A 24,064-nucleotide genomic window follows, 5' to 3' on the forward strand; every position below is an offset into this window, starting at 1 on the left:
CTTGCACTCATGCATGTGCCTCTGCCATGTGGTGGACTGTCCCTCTCCCTGGCCTCTGCAGTACGTGCGCTACATGGAGAAGAAGACGCTGTGGTGCGCCTATTGGGTCGGCCTGGGTATCCTCTCCTCTGTGGGTCTTGGCACCGGCTTGCACACCTTCCTGCTCTACCTGGTAAGACAGAATTTCTTCAGGGAGAGTTGCCTGGCTCCCCCACGCTGCAGCTCTTCACTTCCCCATGCTGGTTTGTGCCTCGGCTCAAACCCAAACAGAGCGGGTGGTGATGATGATGAGAATGATGGTGGTGCAACCAGTGACGCAGGTTTTTAAAGGCACTGTTGACGACGTTGTTGCGCTGCTGCAGAGTTTTGACGAGGGTGAAAAAAGCTTTCTGGAGTCGTTTTATGCATTTGAACTTTGTATGCATTCGTGTGCATGTGATGGGTGTGAATAGGCATTATGATAGACGCACTGGTTTTGACAGGCAGGCTAAAAACAGTTGCACTCACTGACCCCTTTGAGTGCACATGAGGATAAAAACACTCTCCCTCCCCTTGTCTAGTTCTTTTTCTTCTTTCCTACTCCCCACTGTTTCGCTCACTCTCTCTTTTGTCACTCCCTCTCTTTTTATGCCTCTTCTCTGTTTACGTTCTCAGTTTTACTCACCCCTTCCCTTTTCCTTTTTTTTTTTTTTCCATATGTTTTCCTCCAAGAGTCCTAATCTCTGAGTGCCTCAGTTCAGGGCAGTGAGGATGTTGGGAAGAGGGAGGGCAGCGGGTGTTGTTTCTGCACTTCTGATACCAGAACATCTGCTGGTCCTTACTGCTTCTAGTCCATCTGTCATCAGGGGACTTCGCTGTCACACTCGGGCGCACGTGCCCAGTGGAGCCGAACTGGAAACTTTGAAGTGTGTGTCCTCTGTTCTGTTGTTTTAAAAGCCAAAAACTGTGACGCTCCAAAATGTAACACGAGAGTTGTTGTTTTTTTCCCCCCTCTAATCTCCCTTGACTCCCAGCTCTTTTCAGTGGAAGGTTTCAAAGTGTTGCATCGCCATCTAGTTGGAGTTGTTGTTACTGCAGGTTGTGGTGTCACTGAGTTCATGACAGAACCTGATGCTCCTTCCTGCGGCTGCTGCTGTACATTCTGTCTCCAGCCTGGAAGATACAGCATGTTAAACACTGTTATTAGCTCTGCTGATGTAGAGTGCCATCTAAAAATATGTCTTTTTTAATCCCATAGCACAGTGGGAATAAACTGTTAGTTTTCCAGAAAAAATATAGAGTTTTCAGGAGAATACAGGCACTTTTTCTAGATCAATATTTGTTTTGTTTTGTTTTATTTAAAGGCTCCATCAGGAAAAACTAAAGTGTAGGCAGACTTGTTACTCAGTAAAGGTAAGAAATTTTCAGCATTGATTTTAGCTGAAAATTTAAATGGTAGTTAACAAATTTTTTCAAACACAGACAGACATGTCCAGAAAATTCAACTTAGATTATTTCAGGTCGTTCTATGGAAGAATGTAAATGAATTTTATCAAGAGAACATTTTAGTGTAAGACTTAAATGTTCTTATTTTTGTTTTCACTCTCAAATGACTTGCTTGATAACAAAAGGAGTTTGAACTCCTTCAAAACTCACATTTTTTTGGGGTCTAATTGAAGGAAACACATTGTGCATGCAGAGACAGACCTGGGTGTCGGGAGGAAGCTTTAGAACAGGGAAGTGAATACAAACGAGAGAACATTTGTGCAGAAGACATAAGTTTGAAACAGAAAACGGGAAAAACGGTTGTTGAATTAAAAAAATGTCTAATGTGTGGTGATACTGTTTCATGTTATTGTAGTATTTATGTTTAGTTGTCTTCAAACTGATGTAGATTCTGTCCATGCACCAAGGATCATAGCAGCAGGCTTTGATTGGGCAATTTGAAGTTTTATTAACTTTAGGAGCTAAAGTTAATAAAACTTGCAGCTGTAATGGTACCAAGTTGTAGTTCAGTACTGGCTGAAGAAGTTCAATATAAATGCTCTCCACGCTTCTAATTTAGATTTCCATCAGATATGAATTAATACCTAAATAATTGGATTTTCTTATTTTCTGATCAATGAATGCACCATATTTAGCAGCTTGTGCTGACAACACTCTTCAGTGTGGAGGCTGTTGCCGAGCAAAGACTTGAATTTTGCTATTTTAAGAATCATTTAAGTGTTTAGAAATGAAACCAGGAGAAGTACAGCAATGGCAGACTATTTTGTAGAAATTATATTTTCCACAACATGTTGAGACATGTCTGCAGTTCAGTCAGGCTGTGTGAGAGCAAGACTTTCAGTAGATCACAGGAAGGCTCAGCAGAGTAAAGTCACTATCTGGAACGTGCTGGATTTGAACATGTTTGCAGCCTTTTGGTAAATTTCAGAGTTAAAATAAGGAGCTATAATCTCTACATGATAAACAAGCTACTGTTTTAGTAATGCTTACGATGCAAACTGATTAAATATCAGTTTAAAATGTCAACCATTGAAATATTTCTGTTGGATTTTGTTGTGAAATCTGTTCTGCGAACGCTGTCTCACACAGTGTGACATTGGCTATTTGCCCAATTTAAATACTTTATTTTCCGCATTATAAGGCGCAGCGGATTATAAGGCGCATAGAATAGACACTACAGTAGAGGCTGGAGTTACGTTATGCATCCACTAGATGGAGCTGCACTAACAGGAATGTCAACAAAACAGTCCGACTCCAGTCAGTGAGGAGAGCCTTTCGCGACTGGGCCGGGGCGTGGCCAGACGATGGTCACCCTTCTCCATTTGCGCGCAGCATGTTCGTGGAGAACGTGGCGCTAAATGACCTGCAGACGACCTGATTCTAGACGGACGGTAGGTAGATAGTTCAGTCAAACTTTATTAACAAACCAGCATTCTGACAACTATCCCAGCATACACCGAGCACTTCTTCTTCTATGGGCGAAAATGAAGTCGGCGGCTGCTTACCGTAGTTGCTAGACCTGTTGTGGCTCAGTATTGGTCCACATATAAGGCGCACCGGATTATAAGGTGCACTGTCGGCTTTTGAGGATATTGAAGGTTTTTAAGGTGCGCTTTATAGTGCGGAAAATACGGTAATTACTGTGCGCTTACCGCAAAAAGTCCAGTAAAAACTATTTATCATGCTCTTTTAATGCCATCTGATATTACCCACCTTTTCCACGATTGATAGTGGGCGCAACCTCTGAAGCCAGAAGTTGCAGTAATGTGGTTTGTTTTGATGGACAATCATGTGTAAGAGCTGCGTTAGAAATAATCAGCTTACAGTTTAATTCAATTTTCTTACAGATGCATCCCTTAAAAAGCAATTGTTCTTGTTGTGCTTTTCTGTATTGAACATGCACTCAAAGTGAAATGGGATTCATCTGTTTCTACTAATTCTTAGCAGATAGAGAATGGAGTCCGATGTGGCTCAAGATTCTAGATCTGAAATAAATCGGAAACAGGAAGTCAAAACTTTACAAAAACAGATTGAAAACTTGCCAAAAAATTTTTCAGACTATAAGCTGCTACTTTTTTCCCACACTTTGAACCATGCTGCAGCTTTTCTGTGGATTTTTCTTCAACCACCAGGGGGCTCTTTAGCAGGAAGTGAATCATTGGAGGTCAAAATTGGAAATAAAAGAAGAAAGTGCTAATTTTCATTTAGAACAAGCACATGCTAGCAGCAGGCACAACGGAGAAATTTCTTCAAACTCCACCTCATCATGGAAAACAACACGAAGAAAAAGATCCCGCTTTTAAGTTGAAGACTATCGATCTGGCAGTACAGGAGGGAAATAGAGCCGCTGTATGTAAACTCAGCGTGAACGAATCCATGGTTTGGCGTTGGAGACGCAGGGCTGCGTCCTTAATAGCAGATTTATCAAGTATGCAGCCCTCTGCTGCCCTCTGCTGCTTCCTTGTAGAAAACCGAGAGCAGCGGAGATACCAGTGGCTTATAGCCCGGTGCGGCTTATATATATTTTTTTTTGTTTGTTTGTTTTTGTACAAAAGATTTGTAGGTGCGGCTTATAGTAAGGTGCGCTTTATAGTTCGGAAAATACGGTACATATGTTGAGTGTTGTATCCAGGCCTTGGCTTTTGTTCTTTAAATGACTGTTAAACACTAATTAAATTCTTCAGTAAACCTAATTGGAGCAGATTCCAACAAATAAAAAGAAGACCCTGTGGCCAGACTGTTGATTTTACACCTTCCACATGTCACAAAACCTCAGTGAAGATTATTTATTTCTCTGAATTTAAATGGTTTTAGTTGTTTGCATTTGACTTTGTCTGTTTTGTCTGAACTGACGCATCCAAGCATGTCCTCTATGAGGTTGTACATTTCTAAACCCCGACAAGATATCAATGATTAAGATGAAAATTTTGGGAATTAAAAATGGCATCCTGCAGAATGCCTGTGGACGTTTCGCACTGTTTTTAGTAAGTAGGATAGAGTCGGTGATTGTAATTAGGTCGACCATGTTCAGAACTTGCACCAAGATGTCTCTTCTGCCTTCTTAAAAAAAGAACTAATATTGAGGACGTGAGATGGCCTCATAGCAGCATATCACGCATAGATTCAGGGATAAACCGGCTGTTTGTTTACGTATAGAAAACCCTTTTCTAGCAACATTTGCATAAATAGTTTCAATCTGACATCAAGATTCTCGACTAACCCAGTTTAGTCAGTCAGCAGAGGGTGCCAGTGGTCAAAAGATGCAGTTAAACTGTTACAACGATATCACATGGAAATATTGTTTGAGGATGAAGTTTATTCCTGAGTATTCATTTGACAGATTGTTTTTTTTTATTAAAAAAAGTAAAGAATATCTGACATTTTCTTGTTGCAGATATACTGACATGAATAATGAAAACAGTTTTCATTACTTTTCTAAAACTTTTAAGAAATGGATTAAATCAACCACTGCTACTTTTGACTTATTTTTGAATATCTTCATAGATTTATTGACCTTGAGTTAATTTGACTTTCTCGCCTTCATTCTGGATTATGTTCATCATTATTATTATTAATAGAAATTAAAGCAACTCTCATTTCTGATCTTAAGATAACATTTTCATATAGACCTTGTTTTTTTAAATTTTTATTAAACTTTGTAAAACTGACCAGTCAGCTCAAAAATTCATTTTACTAGAAAAAAATGAGCACATCACATTTCTAAATAGTAAACACTCTTAGAAATTGGCGGGAAGCGGCGAACATTTGCACTCTGGCAAATCTGCAAAGTGACCAGCAGGGGAGCTAAAGGGCCGAATGAGGAGGCGTAACCCATCCCACTCGATGAAAGCAGAGCACAAGTGGCAGCTCTCCTGTTCCCTGACATTGGCAATTGCTGCTCTGTGTCTCCTCTCTGTGTTTTCATCCCGCTGAGACGGCGGGAGATCATTGTACACGGTTCAGGGCCGGTTAATGGAGAAAGACAAAACGCTGCCGCTCAGGCGTATGAAGCAGGAGAGAGAAAAAAAGGACAAACTTGGCACATCATCAAGTATATTTTATCCAGCTGCTTTGGGAGTAGGAGGTAGTGGGTGGCTGCTCTCATTACAGAGCATGAAAACAATAAAATGGCACAGGAAAGCTGGAGAGATCTCATTTCATTAGGAACTGTGGGGAGAAAGATCGTTGTCCATACGTGTGCGTTTGTGAGCATGTTCTCATGCCGGTCGCCCCTCACCTGTGTGGGTTTGTGCCACAGTGACTGTCGGGTTCACAGATGGCGATCAGCTTCCATCTCATCTCTTTTCTGTCGGTTCCTCTTTTTAATTGAAAAGACATTCGTAGTGTGTGTGATTCCTAAAAGCTTGGGAATGTTGTAAATATTTTAGAAGAGAGCTCATCTGAGTCATACAACATTAAATTACTTTCAGTAATGGTTGTTGCTATTAAGTCATTATGGCGGCATGAAAGTTAGTCAATAAAATTAAAAATGGTGCATTTTACTGTTTACAAAATAGCAACAAGAAGTTTTTTTTCTCTTTTTTGTTATATAAGTAAACAGAAGTGCCCAAAGTGTGTTTCTCTGAACAGTGGTTTGCAGAAGTATGACGTTCTTCCCATTTACTGGAGCGACAAACGTCAATGTGTTTTACTGGGATTTTAGTAGACACAAAAATGCAGATTAGTGCATTGTTGTGAAATGGAGGGAGAATAATTACAAGATGATGATATTTAAAACAGTCAACTTTTGCTGCAGACTTCTGTTAGGTTTTCCAAACAGAAATCACTTTTGCACCAGTATCAAGTCTTCAATGATCTCTTATCAGATTTTATATTTGGATTGTTCTTCATTCAGCTCCATCCATCCCTGTCTGAGCTGAAGGAAAGCATTCCCACAGCATGATGCAGCCACCAACACGTTTCACTGTTGAGGATAATGTTCTTTTTTCACCTTGTAGGTCAGAAAGTTTAAATGTCGCTTGGTCAGCAATGTTTAATAGACTTTGAATGACTTTCTATAAACAATGTTTTTTGTTTTTTTTCACTTTCCAAATCTTGTCATGGAGAATTTGTGGAATGGACATCTGATTTTTTTTATCATTTGGATGTTGTTCTCTCGTCTGACTCTGGGTTAAACCTCTCCTCAACTTTCTTCCTGACATGTCTGCTGAGTTCCTCAGACTTCACGATGCTGTTTGTTTTCTGATCTTGTCTAACAAACCTTTGAGGCTTTGACAGAACAGCTGGATTTACAGAGATTAAATGATACACTCGTGGTCTGACTCTGTGACTTTAGATGCTGATTACATTGGATTTTATTTAGGGGAATCAAATTAAAAGAAACTCTGTGCAAATACATGCCCGGCAAATCTTCTAAAATCCGTATCTCTTGCTCTTACTGCTTAACAATTGTGCAATTTGACACCTATAATTGTAATGTGACAGATGATTTTTTATTTTGCAAGGGACTGTAGGTGTTGGCAGTTGATGATGGCAGTAAAAGGGGAATTGAAAGAATTTGACTGTGTGTATGTGACTTGTGATTTACAGCCACTTTTCCATAAAAAAAAAAAAAAAAAGAAAAACCAACAGTGGCTTATCTAAATAAAGGAACATTCTGTATTTTTTGTATTGGGTTTCATTTAGGATTTCTAGATTATAGGTTGCAAAGGGAGGCTCGTGCAGAATATACAGATTTTCCACTGCAGCCCCCCTGAAATTAAGCTTGGACTGTTGGCAATTACCAGAAGCTGAGCTTTAATTACAGCCAGCTATCACACTAAGCGATGAGCAGGTCGTGGAATGCGGCTTTTGGAGGCTATTCCTGCATTGTTGCACTTACACCTCTGCCTCAGTGATCCAGTTACTTTGAAGCAAGGCGACAGTTTCAGCGTAAAGCACGGTTTGCCCACACATCTACTGTCTGACAAGAACGTGTGGGCGAGGGAAAACTCATTTACGTCACGGCAGGGAGCTGGACAAAGGACTGGTATGCGAGTGATGCCCTCTGCCTCACTCTTTTGCAGCGACAAGCCTCTGTTTTATTCCAGGGCAAATAGACGTTCACTCAGACAGAAACTCGGCCGCTTTGTTTGAGTTGTGACTCACAACCTTTGTGACCCGGGGGCTGCACTGCTGAGCAGGATTAGTGGCTTGTGAGGCAACTTTGGGTTCAGCCCAGGTATTCAGTGTCATGATGGTTTACTGCTGACTGCATCCATCCTGGGAAAACTCACCTGCTCCGGATGCAGGTTGAGTTCACAGAGGGGGTGTGAGAGGGCGCCATCAAAATGTCTTCACTCACAGTGAAAAATATCAACCCAGGGAAGAGGTTTTTCCTTCTAGTTTTCTGAGACTGTAAATTTAGATTGTGACTGTAGGGATCGCCATTTTCTTGCTCGTTACTTTTTGTCAGTTTGGGGCATATTGTTCCATGAAAACATTTATTTACAGGATAAAAGAAGAAAAATAAACTGGCTCGTAAATATTTTAACATTTTTATACAAGTGTGTATTATTTTATGAACACCGATAGAAACAAATTTGTTATTAAAAATACAGCTGTTATCCTATCTGGTGTACTTGTACGTATTTTGCAGGAAAATTCATAATTGGAATAATTTACATTTTCACATACAATTTGTGCTGCTTGATGCTTTCAGACTTTTTTATTATATTTCTTACTTACAATAAGTTAAACTATTTTTTATGAGACTTGATGTGTTTTATTTTTAAAATGAGTTTTAAATGCATCTATTTCACAGATATTTTGATTTTTTTTTACCTACCTTTTTCTTTTAAACAATTTCTTACTATGTGGATGAGTATTTATATTTAATAATTCTGCTTTTACTCTTTGAGACAAGTCTTGAAATTGTTGCTGTCACTGTCATGACTCTTCCAGGTTTTTCTTATCTTCTTGAACCTCAACTGAGAATGACTCAGCATGGCACGATCGTCTCTTTTTTTTTCTTTTTTTTACACCAAAATGACAATTGATACACTGCATGCATGTTACCCAGAAAAGGAGTGACACATCGGGATCAAGTTCAGTTGGTCTTTGAAAAAGCTGAAAAGCGCCTCTTGACTCACCGGTACCTGGCCGTAATGGATCTCTCACCTTAACTTCGACACCTCCTTAAGTTCCATTTGGCGGCATTAATTTTTAACTAAATCTAGATAGTGTGTCGGAGCTTTGTCACATGGATTTGATCCCGTCACTCCAAAAAAGGCAGTATTAATTACGTTCTGTAAAGATGCATTGTTTGTGGATATTCCTCCTTTTAGAGCTCCAGTTATGAGGAGACAGTGATTAAATAGGAGTTCAAATTTTATTACTTTATTTTTTCACCTATAAGACTGGAGACACCGATACCCCTGAACATCTTGTGAGTCACTCTTCATTAAAAGTCTTTCAAAAACAAACACCAGCAGGATATTTCACTGAAACCCTTGTGTGTGTGTGTGTGTGTGTGTGTGTGTGTGTGTGTGTGTGTGTGTGTGTGTGTGTGTGTGTGTGTGTGTGTTTAATGGATTCTCAATCTCAACTGTCTCACCTCAGGGTTTTGAGGCATTTGGCGCTCAGTTAGTTAGAAACCCCAGGAGTCCTGTCAATACCAAGTACAATTTCTATTCAGCTTTAATGCTACACACACACACACACACACACACTCACTAACGGGCCAAAGGAAGCAGGTCTTGGGCCAAAGTGGGTTTAGTGTTTAAAATTGGACCAACACGCGCCCTAGAACAAGCCAAACATGACCGGACCAAAGCCGAGCGCTGCTGGCTCCCTGTGTACATGTAAGATTTTAAGCATAGCTATCTTATGACTTTCTACGGCATAAGATTACTCAGTGCTTTCTAGATGCAACCAGGTGCTTCTGTGTCGTAGCTCCATTGTCCTTCCAGATAGCGGCAATTCGTTAATTTGGAATTCAAAAAGCTCGACTTGACTTTTTTGTGAGTATTACGAAGACAGTTGGGAAAATAACATTTACGTAATAAAACTTGAGGCAGGAGTTTTTGAGGAATGATCAACATTGCTTTTATTTTCTGTAAAAATGAGGTAAAACAAAATCATATTCAGGCTGTTTTAATATAATAAAGGCTGATCACTTCAGTTTTTTACCTTTTGTCAGAAGAAAGAATAAAACAAAACAAAATAATTTTACCGTTCACTGCTATGGGAGTAATTTTTAAGAAATGTACTAGAACAAACTTAGAATTGTGGAGTACTCACTTTAACCCAGAAAAGGAATTAGATCAGTCACTCTTTAGATTATTTTATCAGAAACTGTAGAGTTCTCAGTATTTAGAAATGGAATTAGATACTTAGCAACCCTGGACAGGAGCACTTAGTTTACATACTTTAGAACAACATTAGATTAGTTTTCTTTCCTCTTTTTTCTTTCCTTTAGTTTATTTTGTTTGTATTTCCTTTTAACTCATGTGAAGCACTTTGAATTGCCTTGTTGCTGAAAATGTGCTATATAAATAAAATTACCTTACCTTACCTTACTTTTGTGAGGCAAAAAGTGCCTAAAATGGAGCTTTAGTAATTGAAAAGCAATATTAATTCACATTTCATATGTACAAACAATCTTTTTTTAAACTTTTTTCTATTTTTTTTTTGCCAGTGTTTTTTATTATTTAAATCAAGTGGCATAATTATTTCTAATTGTTTCTGATACTAAATATTCAAAAAAAACTGCTGGGAGCATTTAGGCATTGAATATTGTTGAATAAATTTTTTCAGCCATTAAAATAAATCTAGTCCAGGTCTGTATAATTTTTATCTGAACAGAGTTGATCAAATTGCGTAATTCACAGCAAGATGATTTTCAAAAACCTTAAAAATTCAAGTCAGTTTTTTTCTTTTTATCAAATTATAGTTTATAATGAATTACCCATTTATTTCAAGTAATGTAAAAATATCAGCTTTATTTTAAATCTTCCGTGTCTAACATAAAATTGCTTCAGAATCCTTTAAACTGAAATGAAAGTTTTTTTTTTTTTCTTGTTCAAAGTTTCTTCTGCTGAACGTTTGAGGACAGAATGAATCTGTGTGTCTGCTGGGGAGTGGTTTCAGAACACCAAGTCATATGGTGAAACCGCACGGATAAATCACCAGGACCAGCCCCTGCAACCTCTTCATGGTGTGTACTTAACCACCCACTTCTAAACACCCCTGCCCCTCCTCTCTGTGTCTCGGCTCCATCCATGGCCCGAGTCCAGAGTTCCCTTACCTCCCTCTCGGATCCAGACCGGGACTTCTTCATAACGAACTAACCTCTAATGTTTGTTGTCCTTCGCCTCCAGCAGTCTCCCACTGTATGAAGTGGTTAGCAGGTTGTGCTAGCTGGACCGTGTCTGATGTGCCTAAATGACCCTCGACAACCACAGCGACCTGTTAATGATGGGACCGTCCTGTGGCTGCGGCCGCTGAGGACCGGTCAGTTTCTGGACGGCCATTAATGCCCGCGCGGGGCTCCGGAAGCAGCTGGAGACTGAGACGAAGCGTTCACAAGCCGTGTCTGCTTCTGATTGGCTGCTAGTGTGCGCTGGGCGATATTTAATTTGAAAAACGGTACGGTCAAGCAAAAACCTTTATGGTTTTGATAAATAACGCAAGTAGACTTTAATAGCCACTTAACAGGCTTCCATCTGTAACATTTCTATGTCCGTGACTCTTGACTTGTGATACTGTTGGTACTTGTGCTGTTTTTGGACGTTTTCAGAAGAAATTTGGATGTAAATTGCTTCAGTGTTTGTAAAGATTATACAAAATTTTACTTCTCAAGTTAAAACCATCTATATTCAAACTCAACAGTATACCAGTTCCTAGTTCTAAAACCAATGTGATTTACAAATTAATTTTCCCAGCCACCAGGTTAATTACTGTTAACAATACAACTTAATACCATTCATAACTTTTTAACCCTACATTCACTAAAGGAGGTTGTACAGTTGCACAAGATTTGATTGAATAAATACATTAATCAGAAACAAAGTAAAAAAAAAAAAACATTTTCATTTATTGCTGCTTTTAATAACTTTTATAATTTTTTTGATTTCACCTTTTATTTGACAAGACAACATACATCCAAGACAGTTTTATTGGACTTTAGGGTTTGGGGTTTGTAAGAAAACTCCAACTTAGATTTCAACCCTGACATGTCTGACTTCAGTGAGCCTGTTTTTGTCATCATTCCAACTTAACAAATGGAAATCCTAACTTCTGTGATCATATAGTTGAGCCACATGCTTCAAACAGTCATGCAGTGTTAATAGATAAAAACTGTTTTACTACAGTTTTAAAATATCTACTAGTCTGAGATCACAGAGGAACTTGATCACAGAGGAACTTGTGTATGCTTTTATGAATTTGTGTGAGGAGAATAAAAAGGCTGGAATACAAAATAAGAAGATAGAAGTATTTGCCAGGACATTTCTTGTTATAAAATCGATCCTTTCTTCTATCACCGTGTGCCTTTCTCAGGATGCTGGAAGTGAAGACTAAATGTGAATTGCTGTTTTTTATTTTTTATTTTTTTACATTTTATGATTAGTTGAATCAAATAGTACTGCATCATAATCGAGTTGATCTCGTATAAATACTTAGGTCTAATTCAGATTGCACTGTATGGAATAAAGCTTGAACTACATTGAATTTTATACAGTTGGATCTAAATAGGGCCTTGAGATGAAACGTTTTTGGTTGGCCATGGGGAAAAATGAACAAGTCACATATACTATAAATTGAACTGAACTGAATTTTGCTAACTTGACCTGGAGTTGAACTGAACTGTAAGAAAACTGAGCTGAGTTATAAATTTAACTCTCATCAATTTAAATGAACCAACTGAATTGATATTACTAGAGCTGACATAAACTTGAGTTGTACTGACTTACACCATAATGAATTAAACTTAACTGAACCTCACCGAGTGAAACTCTGTTGAACTGACTTGACATTAATTCAGTGCATTCTCTTCTGTTCATCTGAATTTAATTTAACTGAAAGATGGCAGACAAAACAAGTTACTATCCACACACAAGACGATACAAATTGCTTGACTGGAATTTAAAGGGAAGACAATAAAATGACAAAAACCTTTATGATTTGCTTAAAATGAGATCTGAAAGCAATGCATGAAAAGAAACATGCCACAATGCAAACATAAATTGATTATGAAATCCTATAAATCATGTAATGAGATTCTGTGATCATAAAATTGAGGTTTTCCAGATAGTGCAGGCAGCTGCTTAAGCTTTGTCTTCTAAAATGATATGAATGATTACAGAATTATGTTACTAGTGTAACTTTTTCCCCATTTTTTTTTTTGCCAACAGTGAGCAGCACCAGTTTAATTTTAACTTGCAGTTGTGAATCATCAGTCAGTTGAATTTAAAACATGCTTCAAAACAAACAAAAAACAAACTCAGACTTAAATCTACACCCTCAGTCAGCAGAAAAGTTTCACAATGAACAAAAAATGTCCTGTCCCTGCAAATGCGACACTGAAATCACAGAAGGGTTAGCTAGCAAAGAAAATGAAACAAAAAGTTCCCCAGTTGCGTGTTAAATTGGATTGGGAAGAAAAGAAAAAAAACTCCACGCCCTCCAGTTATATTTCAGAAAAGCTTTAAGGGGTTAATCCTACAATCTTATTAGCCTCGTTTTGTTCTAAAAGCTGCTCTGGTTCGGCCTTGTGTTCCAACACACACACACATCTCACGGTGATATCACTACACACACTGACAGCAGTGCTCACAATTTCCTTGTTACAGGATCCGTGTGGATCTAAGCACTATTTTGTGGCATGAAAGCCTGTCATCATCAGACAGATATGAGTTCAGTACGCATCAAATCTCACCTGGATTCTGTTTACAGTAAACTCTGTGTATGTGTGTAACTGCTTGTGTGTGTGTGTGTTTTGTTGTTAATCATTTACCGCTTTACTCTGGAACTAGGGGAACTGCTTTTTAAGTTCCTACTTGCACACGTCTGTCATCAAGCGAGAAGCATACCGAGACAGACGGAGGCAAGCTACCTGGATGTTAAGTTGGCCGGACAACATGAGAGGGCTGGATTTTTCCGGAAGGAGAGAAGCAGTGACACAGCATTAAACATAGAGAGGGAGGGGGGGGGAAGAAAGAGAGCGAGTGTGAGCAGGTACTCTTAGTCACGCAACACGCTCTATTGTTGAGCTCCAAGTAAGTGTGTGTGTGTGTTGGGTAAACACACCAGGAGTTGTGAGGAGGATAGTTTTTCTTGTTCATACAACCGTCTGCTTGACGAGTTTGTGTTATTGAAGGATCTGTGTGCGTCGATGTGAAAGTGGCCCCCTCTTCATATTCAGATGGGAGGACATGTGCTTGAGGAGTTACAACTCTGACTGGGTCAATGCTGGGAGTTTCTTTATTTTTCCATCTGGGTCACTAAGACATCCCGGTTTGTGTTTGGTAACAACAGTGTTAGCAACCGGATTTTTTTGTTCTAAAATCTGGAGCGGCTTAGTGTTTATGCAGGCACTTATGCATACAGAGGTTTTACATCCATCAGCGGCATAAATGTCATGTTTAATTGCGGCGTCTCAATGCAAACTGATTGTAGATGCATTTATTTTTTGTGATACAAATCTGTTATTTTCTAATTGATGATTAGGACTGATTGCAGCTAATAGATGTCATCAATCTACATAAGTTTTTTTTAAAACTACTAAGCAATTTTATCTCTAAATTATTCAGAAATTATGTAAGCTTTTTGACATGGTCTGGAAGAAAATCCCAACCTTCAACGTCAGAAAAACTGGATGGGATCAACCTGCAAGGAAACAGTTGGAACACCATCTTCACTGTCCACAGCAAAGTTGGTTCTGCCCACATTTACCAACTAAAATGCCCACTGAAAAAAGGTTTTTTAATAAGAGACAAAGTTATTTAGTCATAATAAGATGCATGTTTGGAGGAGTGAAGATGCGCCTTTTAAAATGAGGAATATCTCACCAACTGTCACAGATGGAAACTGTTGGGTGCTCCAATAAAATAAATAAATTGGCTTGGAAAAAAAATAGCTACCGCAGTCAAACAGCTTCTATTGAAAACTTGTGGATTTTGATTAAAAGCCACTTGTGTCCCAGGAAACGAAGCTAATTTCAGAAATTCTGTCTAAAACCTGGCTGAAATTATGTCAAAAGCTTGTTGATGGCTCCAAAGAAATGTGGTCAAAATACAGTTTTTCCTGGAACATTGAACCAATTATCAGTGGGAGAATATGTTTTTATTTAAGCCTGTATAATTCTGATGCAAGGCAGATCAGAGAATATCCTCACTTGAATGCAAGCGTTCTTAAACGCAAACCCAATGATTGTTTTCAAAATCCTTAAAACAACATTAAATGATCACAGATGAATCATTAAATGCCCTGAATTGACCTGATATTCACACCCTTGCCGAGTGCTTGTCAGCTCTGAGCCGGAAGCTTGATTGGATGTTATGCGTACCATACATATTTAAAAGCAGAAGCACATTTCCTTTAGAGATGACTTGGCAGTTTCTGTTGCCTAACCGTGCTCCCACATCCCGTCCGGCCTCGTCTTGTGCTGGTGCGGAAGTTCCAGCCCAGCCCCAGGTTTTTGCCAGAAGGCAAATGGTGCTGCATTGTGTAATGCCAAGCTGCCTCTGTGCGTCATAGGGAGCACCCTTCCTACACGCACGTCCATGAGTGTAAACACATGGAAGAAACAGTACAAAGTGTCTTCTTACATCAGCCCACGCCACAGTCGTGCCTTTATTTACAGGGATCATACCAGAGAATTGTCTGATTGTTATATATCCGTTTACAGGTTTGCGCTGAATGGCTTGTGTTTTTTTTGGGGGGAGAGATCTGGTCACATGATGATGGCTTCTGCTTGTTATAAAACCTAATCAAACTTTGAACTCTGAGACAAGATGTTATCGTGCTTATTGTCAAAGTGAGTCAGACTTGAATGACCATGAAGCATCATGCTTACAGAGCTGTTATTCCTTTTCAAGAAGCCTACGATGATAACTAAATTACAGGAGTGGAAGCAGCATTGTAAGAGATTATTTGTTTTTATTCGCTACTTAGCAGTCAGTTACTGCAATCATAGAGTTCTCTGACTTCATCTAACCGGGAAGCTAAATTATTGTTTGAAAGTGTTTTTGTTTTTCCAGATGTCCAGCTACCTGAGAACTAGGTCTTAGTTTAAGTCACTTCTCTGCAGCTTCTGTACGGTTACCATCCATTTCCCCAAAGACATGCTGTCACGGCCAAAATCAAGTACGTTAGAAACTAATCTAAAAGAAGCAAATTATGAAAATCTCATAAAAATAAGTATGAATCAAACTGAACAGAAAATGAAAATAATTAAAATGGTGGTTTGTTGGCTTAACAGCTTGATTTGTGATAATCAAATTAATTTAATTTGCCTCAGAAAACTGCAGCAAGAGGATTATCTTTGTGTGAACGAGTCAACTCCTCCTAATTATTTAAATTTCCGCATTCCTGGAAGTGCCGGGTGAGGAGGTGGAGTAGCGACCATGTTTCAGTCAGATTTAATGAAATGATGTTAGGCAAATTAATAGCTGCAGTTCTTTTGAATATCTAACCCTGAGCTTTCCTCGTCCAAATTACAAAGCACTAAAACCACTTCTGGGTTTTGTTTTGTGTCATCCACCACAACCTTTAAAGTTTTAGATCACTCCTTTCTTATCTGATTTAGTGTTCAATACCGATAAGGTCATTACAGAGGGGGAATTTACAACTGACGGTACCAAACAACCATAAATGGCAAACATGTTGTTACCTTTGATATTGTTGGCTAATGTCATCACCTTGGACGGCTAACGCTACCGAGTCACATGAGCTGAAAATCAAGTTGTTGTTTTGGTGTTTTCCATGTGGAACCCGAGCAACATTTGGCTGACGTCGTAGATAAATGAAACAAAGCATATACAGTGTAGTTGCCACTTGTTTCTGGTTCATTGTTCAGTTCATACTTCACGTTCCTGAGATTTTCTCTGCTGCACGTCTCCAGTAAAACAACTCCTCTCTTTAGCTGTTGGTGCTTTAATAGCTTTGCACCAAAGCTATTTAACCTGCAAACGTGTGTCTGTGCAACTTGTAGCACAGTTTGATTCTGGCCCACATAAAACTGTCATTATGTTATCAGTTAATATTTGACTCACTGCTGCAACTTTTCACCCAGGCTAATATTAGAGGGGTCTTCCACTGACTCAAAATACCAGCAGGTAGCTCTGCTCCCACTCTGTTTGAGTTAATAGTTTTCACTTGCTCTTGCTTTGAACTAATTAGCATTTTCTCCTTCTTTCTCACTTGTCTGTGTCTGCTGTCTGGTATTCAGGGACCTCACATCGCAGCGGTGACCCTGGCAGCCTATGAATGTGGTTCGGTGGAATTCCCTGAACCTCCCTATCCGGACCAAATTGTCTGTCCCCAACAGGAAGTACTGACATCCGGCCCTGGTGCCGAGCAGGTGGATGCGGGGGCAGACGGGATGGTGGGCCTCCAGGGAAGCATCTCCCTCTGGACCATCATCTCAAAAGTTCGTCTGGAAGCTTGTATGTGGGTGAGTCTGATTAGGATTGCACCAACTGAGGGTACTTGCCTTGACTGAGTCACTTTGCAGTGATCGGAACCAGATTTCGCTGGGGTATTTTACAGTAACAGTGAAACTACAGTGCCTCACCAAAGTATTCATGCCCCTTTCACTTTTGTGTTGCTTTGCTACAATAACAAACTTCAATTTATTTCTTTGGAAGCTATGAGATACACCAACACAAAGTAGTTATGCAGTGGAAGAACAAGAATGGATTGTTTTTGACTTTCTCCTGCCTAAAAGTTGCGACTGTTTTTTGTCAATGCTTTGTAGAGTGGCCTTTCACAGCAAACCCAGTTGCAATGCCTGGGGTGTGTCTCCATTTAATTCCACGCCTAAATCATCTAACATTTGCTTATATTTATAGAAATATATCCTTTACTGTCCAACACTGGAGAAATGTAGGTGTAACAGCAGCGTCATGGCATGTAGGTTCACATAAAAGATGAAAAAAAACATAAATATATATATAATTAGCAATAATAATAAAATACTGTACAACATTATGACAAAAATACTGCTCAGTTATCAGAAATAGAAATGGTGTACTCTGATCCTAGAGATGTGCAACTGAGTAAAAAAAATTATTAAATGCACATAATATATACATTATGTTACATAATATATACATTGTGTTTATTTGTATTATTGACTCCTTTCCTGTCCCTGCTCAATAAAAACCTCCCCACAGCATGATGCTGCCACCACCTACTGATAAGTTCTGTTTTAGTGTCATCTAAAACGGAACACTCTGGTATTTTCTGTGACCCGTGGAAAACTGCAGCCATGGCTTGTCACGGCTTTCTTTCGACTCTCTTCCATGAAGGTCAGATTTTTAGAGCTCACAGCTGACGGCGGACATCAACAGATTCTCCTGAACTGCGGATCCCTGCAGCACCTCCAGAGTTACCATGGGCCTCTTGACTTCTCCTCTGTTTAAGGCTCTCCTGTGGTATAACTGGACGGCCATGTCTGGGAAAGTTTGCAGTTGTGCCACAATCATGGCTTGAGCAGATCTCTGAGAACGTTTTCCCCTCACCTGTCTGCTGTTTTCCTTTCTCTTCATGATGCTCTTTGTTCACTTACATTCTCTAACACACCTCAGAGGCCGCTACAGAACGGTTTGTAATTCAGCCCAGTTTATTTATAATGCTGTGTTATAATTATATAACATTGTAAACAATTCACAACAAATGCCGTCTACAAAAACGTAATTTCAATTCAGTCACATGCAGATTAAGCCATGCAGGCAGTTGCAAGGATATTCAACAAGCTGAATCCAAAAGAATCCCAAACCTTAGATTTTTACTTGAAAGACTTGCTGAAAACTGTGCATCATTTTTGTACCACTTTATGAATTGCATAAAAGTTTTACTTTTATAAACCTATATAAAATTAAACATTGATTTAATGTTTAAAAGTTCAGGACTTATGAATTATATTACAAGGGACTGTAAGTTTCACATAGGAAAGAGAATAAAGTAACCAGAACTGATTAGACAATAAGGAGAGATTGTGCTTTTACATAAAACCCAGACGTGAGTATTTATAGCTATACAAACATCATTATAAATATTTAACTTGTTTTGACCCTACTGTACATTTAAAATATCTTTTAGCCGCTGCTTTAACTCTTCTTTCTCTCATTTTAGACATGCTTCTTCATTTTTATGTTTCTTGTAACAGGTTAGAAATGCCACAAATTTACATGGGGCGAAAATGTGCATATTAATAACTCATATTCTTGGAAAACCCCTTTTGACTACAGTGAATTTCCACTAAGCAACGTCAATGGTTTCACACATCTACCCAATTTGGTTTGGTGACTACCAAGAAAGACAAAAATGTTTTCAGTCTGTCGGGCCATTTCTTCTCAGAGCCTGAACAGAAGCATTTCCTCTACTTCGTAGGCAAAAAATACATTAAAATAGACTCACAAACTGTTTATGAAAGAGAAAGTGCAGCTTTTTTTCTGACTCTGCTGGTTTATCAGTAACTCACACATGCATAAAAAAAAGAAAACAAGACATGAGCCAGACCGGTTAAAAAGTTACGCTCCGTTACAGATTTCTGTTTAGCCTTTTCAAGTTCGCTTTTATCAACAGTTCACTTTTCTTTTTTTTTTGTTTCTTTCTGACCCAGAAGCGGAGAACTGAAGGGGAATTAAAAAGCTGAACTCGGTAGATTATTCATTGTTTTACGATCATCTGCTTCCCTCTTCCTAGTAATGTGGAAGATGTAAGTGCTGAGGGGGAAATAAACCTCTTCAGTTACTTCTTCACTGCTGGCGCCTTTACGGGAACCGGCCCTTCTGCTCTCTGCTGTAATTGGCCCCCAGGCTTCAGCAGAGCTGTAAAATATTAACCACACACACACACACACACACACACACACACACACATACAAACTCTTCCTTCTTTCAAAGGATTACCAAACTCTCTTGTTTGTTGTTGTGTTTCTGTCACCAAATCCCCCTCTGGCTTCAATCCCCCCCCACCCACGAGGCTTGTCAGCTCTACAGTTTGGAGGCACCTGTTGCACGCAAGTTTTCAAAGCCTCAGTGACGAAGCCCCGCCCCTTTTACCACCCTGTCTCCTGCCAGCCTGCTGCTTATGCTGGTGATGAGACATGAAACATCACCCAACCCTCCTCCTTCTCCTTCTCCTCTTCGCAACTGCTTCTCTTCCTCCTCCTCCTCCCCTTCCAACTTTCTCTTTCCTACTCTTTCTTTGTCCTTCTCCCTCTTTGCTCTTGTAGTCCATGACAGTAGATGCGTTAAGTGCCCCACTTCAAACAGCGGCGCGGCGCAGGTGGACAAATTTCATTGCCCTGCTTTCACAAACACCCCGAGCTGCGCGCTCGCGAACAGAAGCGGAGCTGTTGAATGGAGCAGCTGCCAGGGAGATTAAAGCACGTCGCCATTATATATAAAAAAACAAAGTAGAAGATTTCATTAAAGACGGCCGTGTTAACTCGAGAACAGGGTGTCCAGATTACAGATTCAGCGTGCCAGATTTTTGGGGGATAGCACCGCCTCCTGACAGTGATTGTTTGGGCTTGTTGTTGCTGCCATGGTTGCTAACTACCCACTAATCATCTTCTGGCTCAGCCCGTCAGCAACATATAAGTAACGCTCCTGTGATTAGTTAGTTATACGCCTCTTTGATGATGATGGTGGGATTTGCGTGTACAGCCAGAACAGCACATTCAGCAAAGTTTTTTTGTTTTTTTTTCACTCTGCTTTAATGCTTAACATTAATAAGACCTTGTAATCACACAAATGTGTTTTCTAATTGGAACTTAATTTATCTGCAGAGCTGGAAGTATTCATACCTCTTGAACTATTTCACATTTCATCAGATTAAAACCAAAACATTAAGGGAATTTTGTTTGGATTTTGTGCAGCAGGCCAACTCAAAGCCAGCCTGGTCGTTGCTCCGCTCTCATCTCCGCTCACTGTTCTGTCTGGACTTTCTCTCATTCACTTAGATTTCTCCAGTAGAATATCAACCGAGCCAATCAGCAAATTGGAGAAGTTTTGAACGGTGACATCGATTTTCTGCGCCGTTTTAGAATTGTAGTCTGCCTGTAGTTGTGGCAATGGCAGCAGAGGATGTGAACAAAGCCATTCAGTCCAGGTGGACCACGCGTCCAAGTATTGAATTATCAACCGCCTTGTTCAGCTCGGCACTTTGCTGTGGAGAATGGTTGTTTTCATTAAGCTTGATGGCATCAAACTGGTGCATTACATAGGTCACAGTCAAACATTAGTGATTAGGCAATATTTAAGACTTCAGCACAGTCCACGCTTCCAGGAATGAATTGTTTCTTAATAGTTGAGTTTCCAGGCCCTCTGCACGAAGCAAAGCGTAGAACAAGGGGCTGGTTTTTACCAAACTGACACAAAGCAGTTGTTAAGTTGGACTAAATTAATTTTTTAGTCACAAAACCCTGAAAATGTGGCCTTCATTCATATTTAGTCTCCTTTTACTTTGGGTCAAATCACAAAATCATCACCAAAGTTGGCCTTCTGTCCAACTTGTACAGGGTTAGGGTTAGAAATAGTCCCACATATCCTGGACACAAACAGTTTAGAGTTTTACCTACAGAGTGCTATTTGCAAAAACCAGCTCAGAAATCATTTCTGAAAAGAAACACAATAAGGTGAGACATATAATTTACTTCTGAAGAACTTCCTTGGCCAACAACATTGCTACCATTGTTATTGTGTTGAAAGTAAAGGTATAGGGATTTTTATGACATGTTTTATGTGTAGTGCTGTCGTCAGTGCTGCACACACCTGCTGTGACGCTGTGTTTCCAAAAGCTCACGGCTTTGCTTCTACTTCTGAGCTCTGCCTGCTCTAGGTTTGTCTTTGCGGGTCAAAGACTTGAATGATTTGTAAAAGATGCTGTAAATGCCCAAAAATAAAGCACAGGAAGTTGTGGAAAATATTGAAACAGTTTAAATGTTAAATTTTTTTTTGGAGTTTGCCGTTTTATTTTGTTTATTAAATCTGTTTTCCTCAAACCGCTCCCTCCCTCCTCCCTAAATTGTCGTGTTTTGTTTCACGAACCTGGTGAACCCACCGAAATACTTATGATTTATTTCCCTCAAATCACTTCGTCTTTCTTCTTGTTAAGCCTTTTTCATTCACACACGCTCTAGCACTTTATAGCTACAAGCTCCTTTTGGCAGCTGTATTATGCAGAGTTAGCGTATGGCTTTCCCCCTGCGTTGGCCCTGTTTGTAATGGATCCACAGTTGTTTGAAAATCTGTGGGATTTTTACTCTTGTAAATCCTTTTTCTTTTAGTCCTGTTAATTGCTTCTGTTACACAATCTCAGTCATCAAGCAACGAAAGCTTGGTCAGATTATGGCTGTTCAAATATTTTTTGTGTTCTGTTGCTTGCTAGTCTGTAGGGTAACACAATCGGCATAGTGACTGTAGTCGCATTAGGTTTCAGTGAAATGTCTGACTTCCTTTAGTCAAAATGATAAAGTACCATAGGACTCTACTCTACCCCTTTATTTGGTGCTCTTTTCAGTGCAGCTAACCTTTTCTAGGCGAGGAGAAAGTTGCATCTTCAAAGGGACGCGCGTCATTTAGTTGTTTGGTTCTGAGCGACCATGCTAGCAAAACTGTTCACAAATTATACTCGATAACTTTGGAGAACTTCTTTATATTGAATACGAGAACATATACAGAACAAGGACGAGGAGGTTTTTATTCAAAAGCTGATGAATATGTATTTGAAAAGTCATATGAGGTGTTTATAAATAGAACCAAAATTATCTTAGCCTTTTGAAAGAACGCTATTTTAAAAATAAATCATTCTACCTTAGTTTCTATGTGGTGCTTATTTAGTGGAAATGATTTGTCAAATAAACATCAACCAAGTCCAAAAGTGACAATGGATTAAAGATTCATAAAATATTGTTTTCGTAAAATGCCTGAATGTTTTAGAGATTTTAATTGTCCTGTTGCTGAGGAGCATCCCCACAGCATGATTCTGCCACCACCATTCCTTTGTCTTCATGCTGTAGCAGTATGAATGCCGATGTAAGATGTGAAGTGTCTTAATAGCACAATCACCGGAGACTGCAGTCTGGTGACCTCACTTACTGTGAGACTATTGGCACCAATTGTCTGGACCTCTGTTGAATTAGGTCAGTCACTTTACAGAGGGTGAATATTTATACAACTGTCATTGTTTTGTAGAAATCAGGTTACATTTAACATTTAAGATTTTATTGAATTTTGGTAATTATTTTTGTCAAAAAAGCCAAACGTCACTGCTCATTATTGATTTGTAAAATCAATAAAAAAGGGTAAAACATCCAAGGGGTAGAATACCTTGTGTTAAAGATTAAAAGTATACTTTGAAAATGGGATTTTATAATACATTTATGAAAGAGGAAAATGCGTTTCTATACATCATCTAATCTCCCTCAATATTATTTTATACTGACGTATAAACTTTACGCCGTTGTCTCTGTGTGTTGTTGTTTGTGTTTTGCCGAACAGGGCGCCGGTACCGCTATAGGGGAGCTCCCTCCTTACTTCATGGCGCGGGCTGCCCGCCTGTCCGGCGCTGATCCAGATGATGAAGATTACCAGAAGTTTGAGGAAATGCTGGACCAGACCGAGTCCGCACAGGTGACACATTGCTCCTCGCACCTTTTCCTCCCTCATCGTCATAGTTACCGTCGTTACTTTCTCCTCTGTCTGGCCCTATTACTCATTTCATGAAGGTAGTTCTCACTTTCTTTTCATCCTAACTCCAGAGTTGGGGATTTACCACACACCTTAGCTGTTGAAATAACCACACCCTCGTTTCTCAATGAGGCGGTCGCAATCGCACTCTTGCACAACATTATGACTCTGAGAACATCAAATGATGCGCTTGAGTAAAACGCTGCTTCCGTTTCAGGCTTTCATTAAGAGATCCTCCTTAAAAATATGCTCAGCATGCCACCATTTCACATATTTCAACAATGCCTCACGGCTGTTTGTAAATATTTGTGTGTTTTTTTTCTCCTCCTATTATTATGAATAATGCAAGAAGAATGAAAGGAAAAGCACGCATGCAGCAAAACCATTTTATAAGATTTGCCTGTCGTGTGTCCAGACTTAGGAAAGTTTTTTCTTTTTTTTCTCATGTGGTTCAAACATCCAGACAGAGCAAGAGAAACCAAACATCTGCATCCATATATGCTTGAGAACTTGTGAACAACTGAGTCATTGACTCTTATTTTCCCCAACTGAACCATTTAACATATTTGACATGCGAGTGAGTCTTTCTGTTGACTGTACGTGTTTTACTTTTCAGTACATATATGAGGTTAGTAACATTTCAAATCAGAACACTTTTTGATTCACAAATATGACAAAAATAATATTTTCTGTAAAAAATACAGTTAAGCAAAAAA

General features: G+C 39.3%; 1 protein-coding gene across 4 annotated transcripts in view; it reads left to right on the forward strand.

Annotated features, from left to right (window-relative positions):
• LOC103476097 (vacuole membrane protein 1) overlaps positions 1-24,064 on the forward strand; it is a 77,339-nt gene that overhangs the window by 13,500 nt on the left and 39,775 nt on the right. For all 4 annotated transcript variants that reach the window (XM_008428187.2, XM_008428189.2, XM_017308616.1 and 1 more), the window contains exons 5-7: positions 62-172; positions 16,877-17,101; positions 23,160-23,291. In XM_008428187.2, coding sequence (XP_008426409.1) covers positions 62-172; positions 16,877-17,101; positions 23,160-23,291 — 468 coding nt within the window. The remainder of the gene's footprint in view (positions 1-61; positions 173-16,876; positions 17,102-23,159; positions 23,292-24,064) is intronic.

Source organism: Poecilia reticulata, linkage group LG14 (genome assembly GCF_000633615.1).
Source record: "Poecilia reticulata strain Guanapo linkage group LG14, Guppy_female_1.0+MT, whole genome shotgun sequence".
NCBI lineage: Eukaryota > Metazoa > Chordata > Actinopteri > Cyprinodontiformes > Poeciliidae > Poecilia > Poecilia reticulata.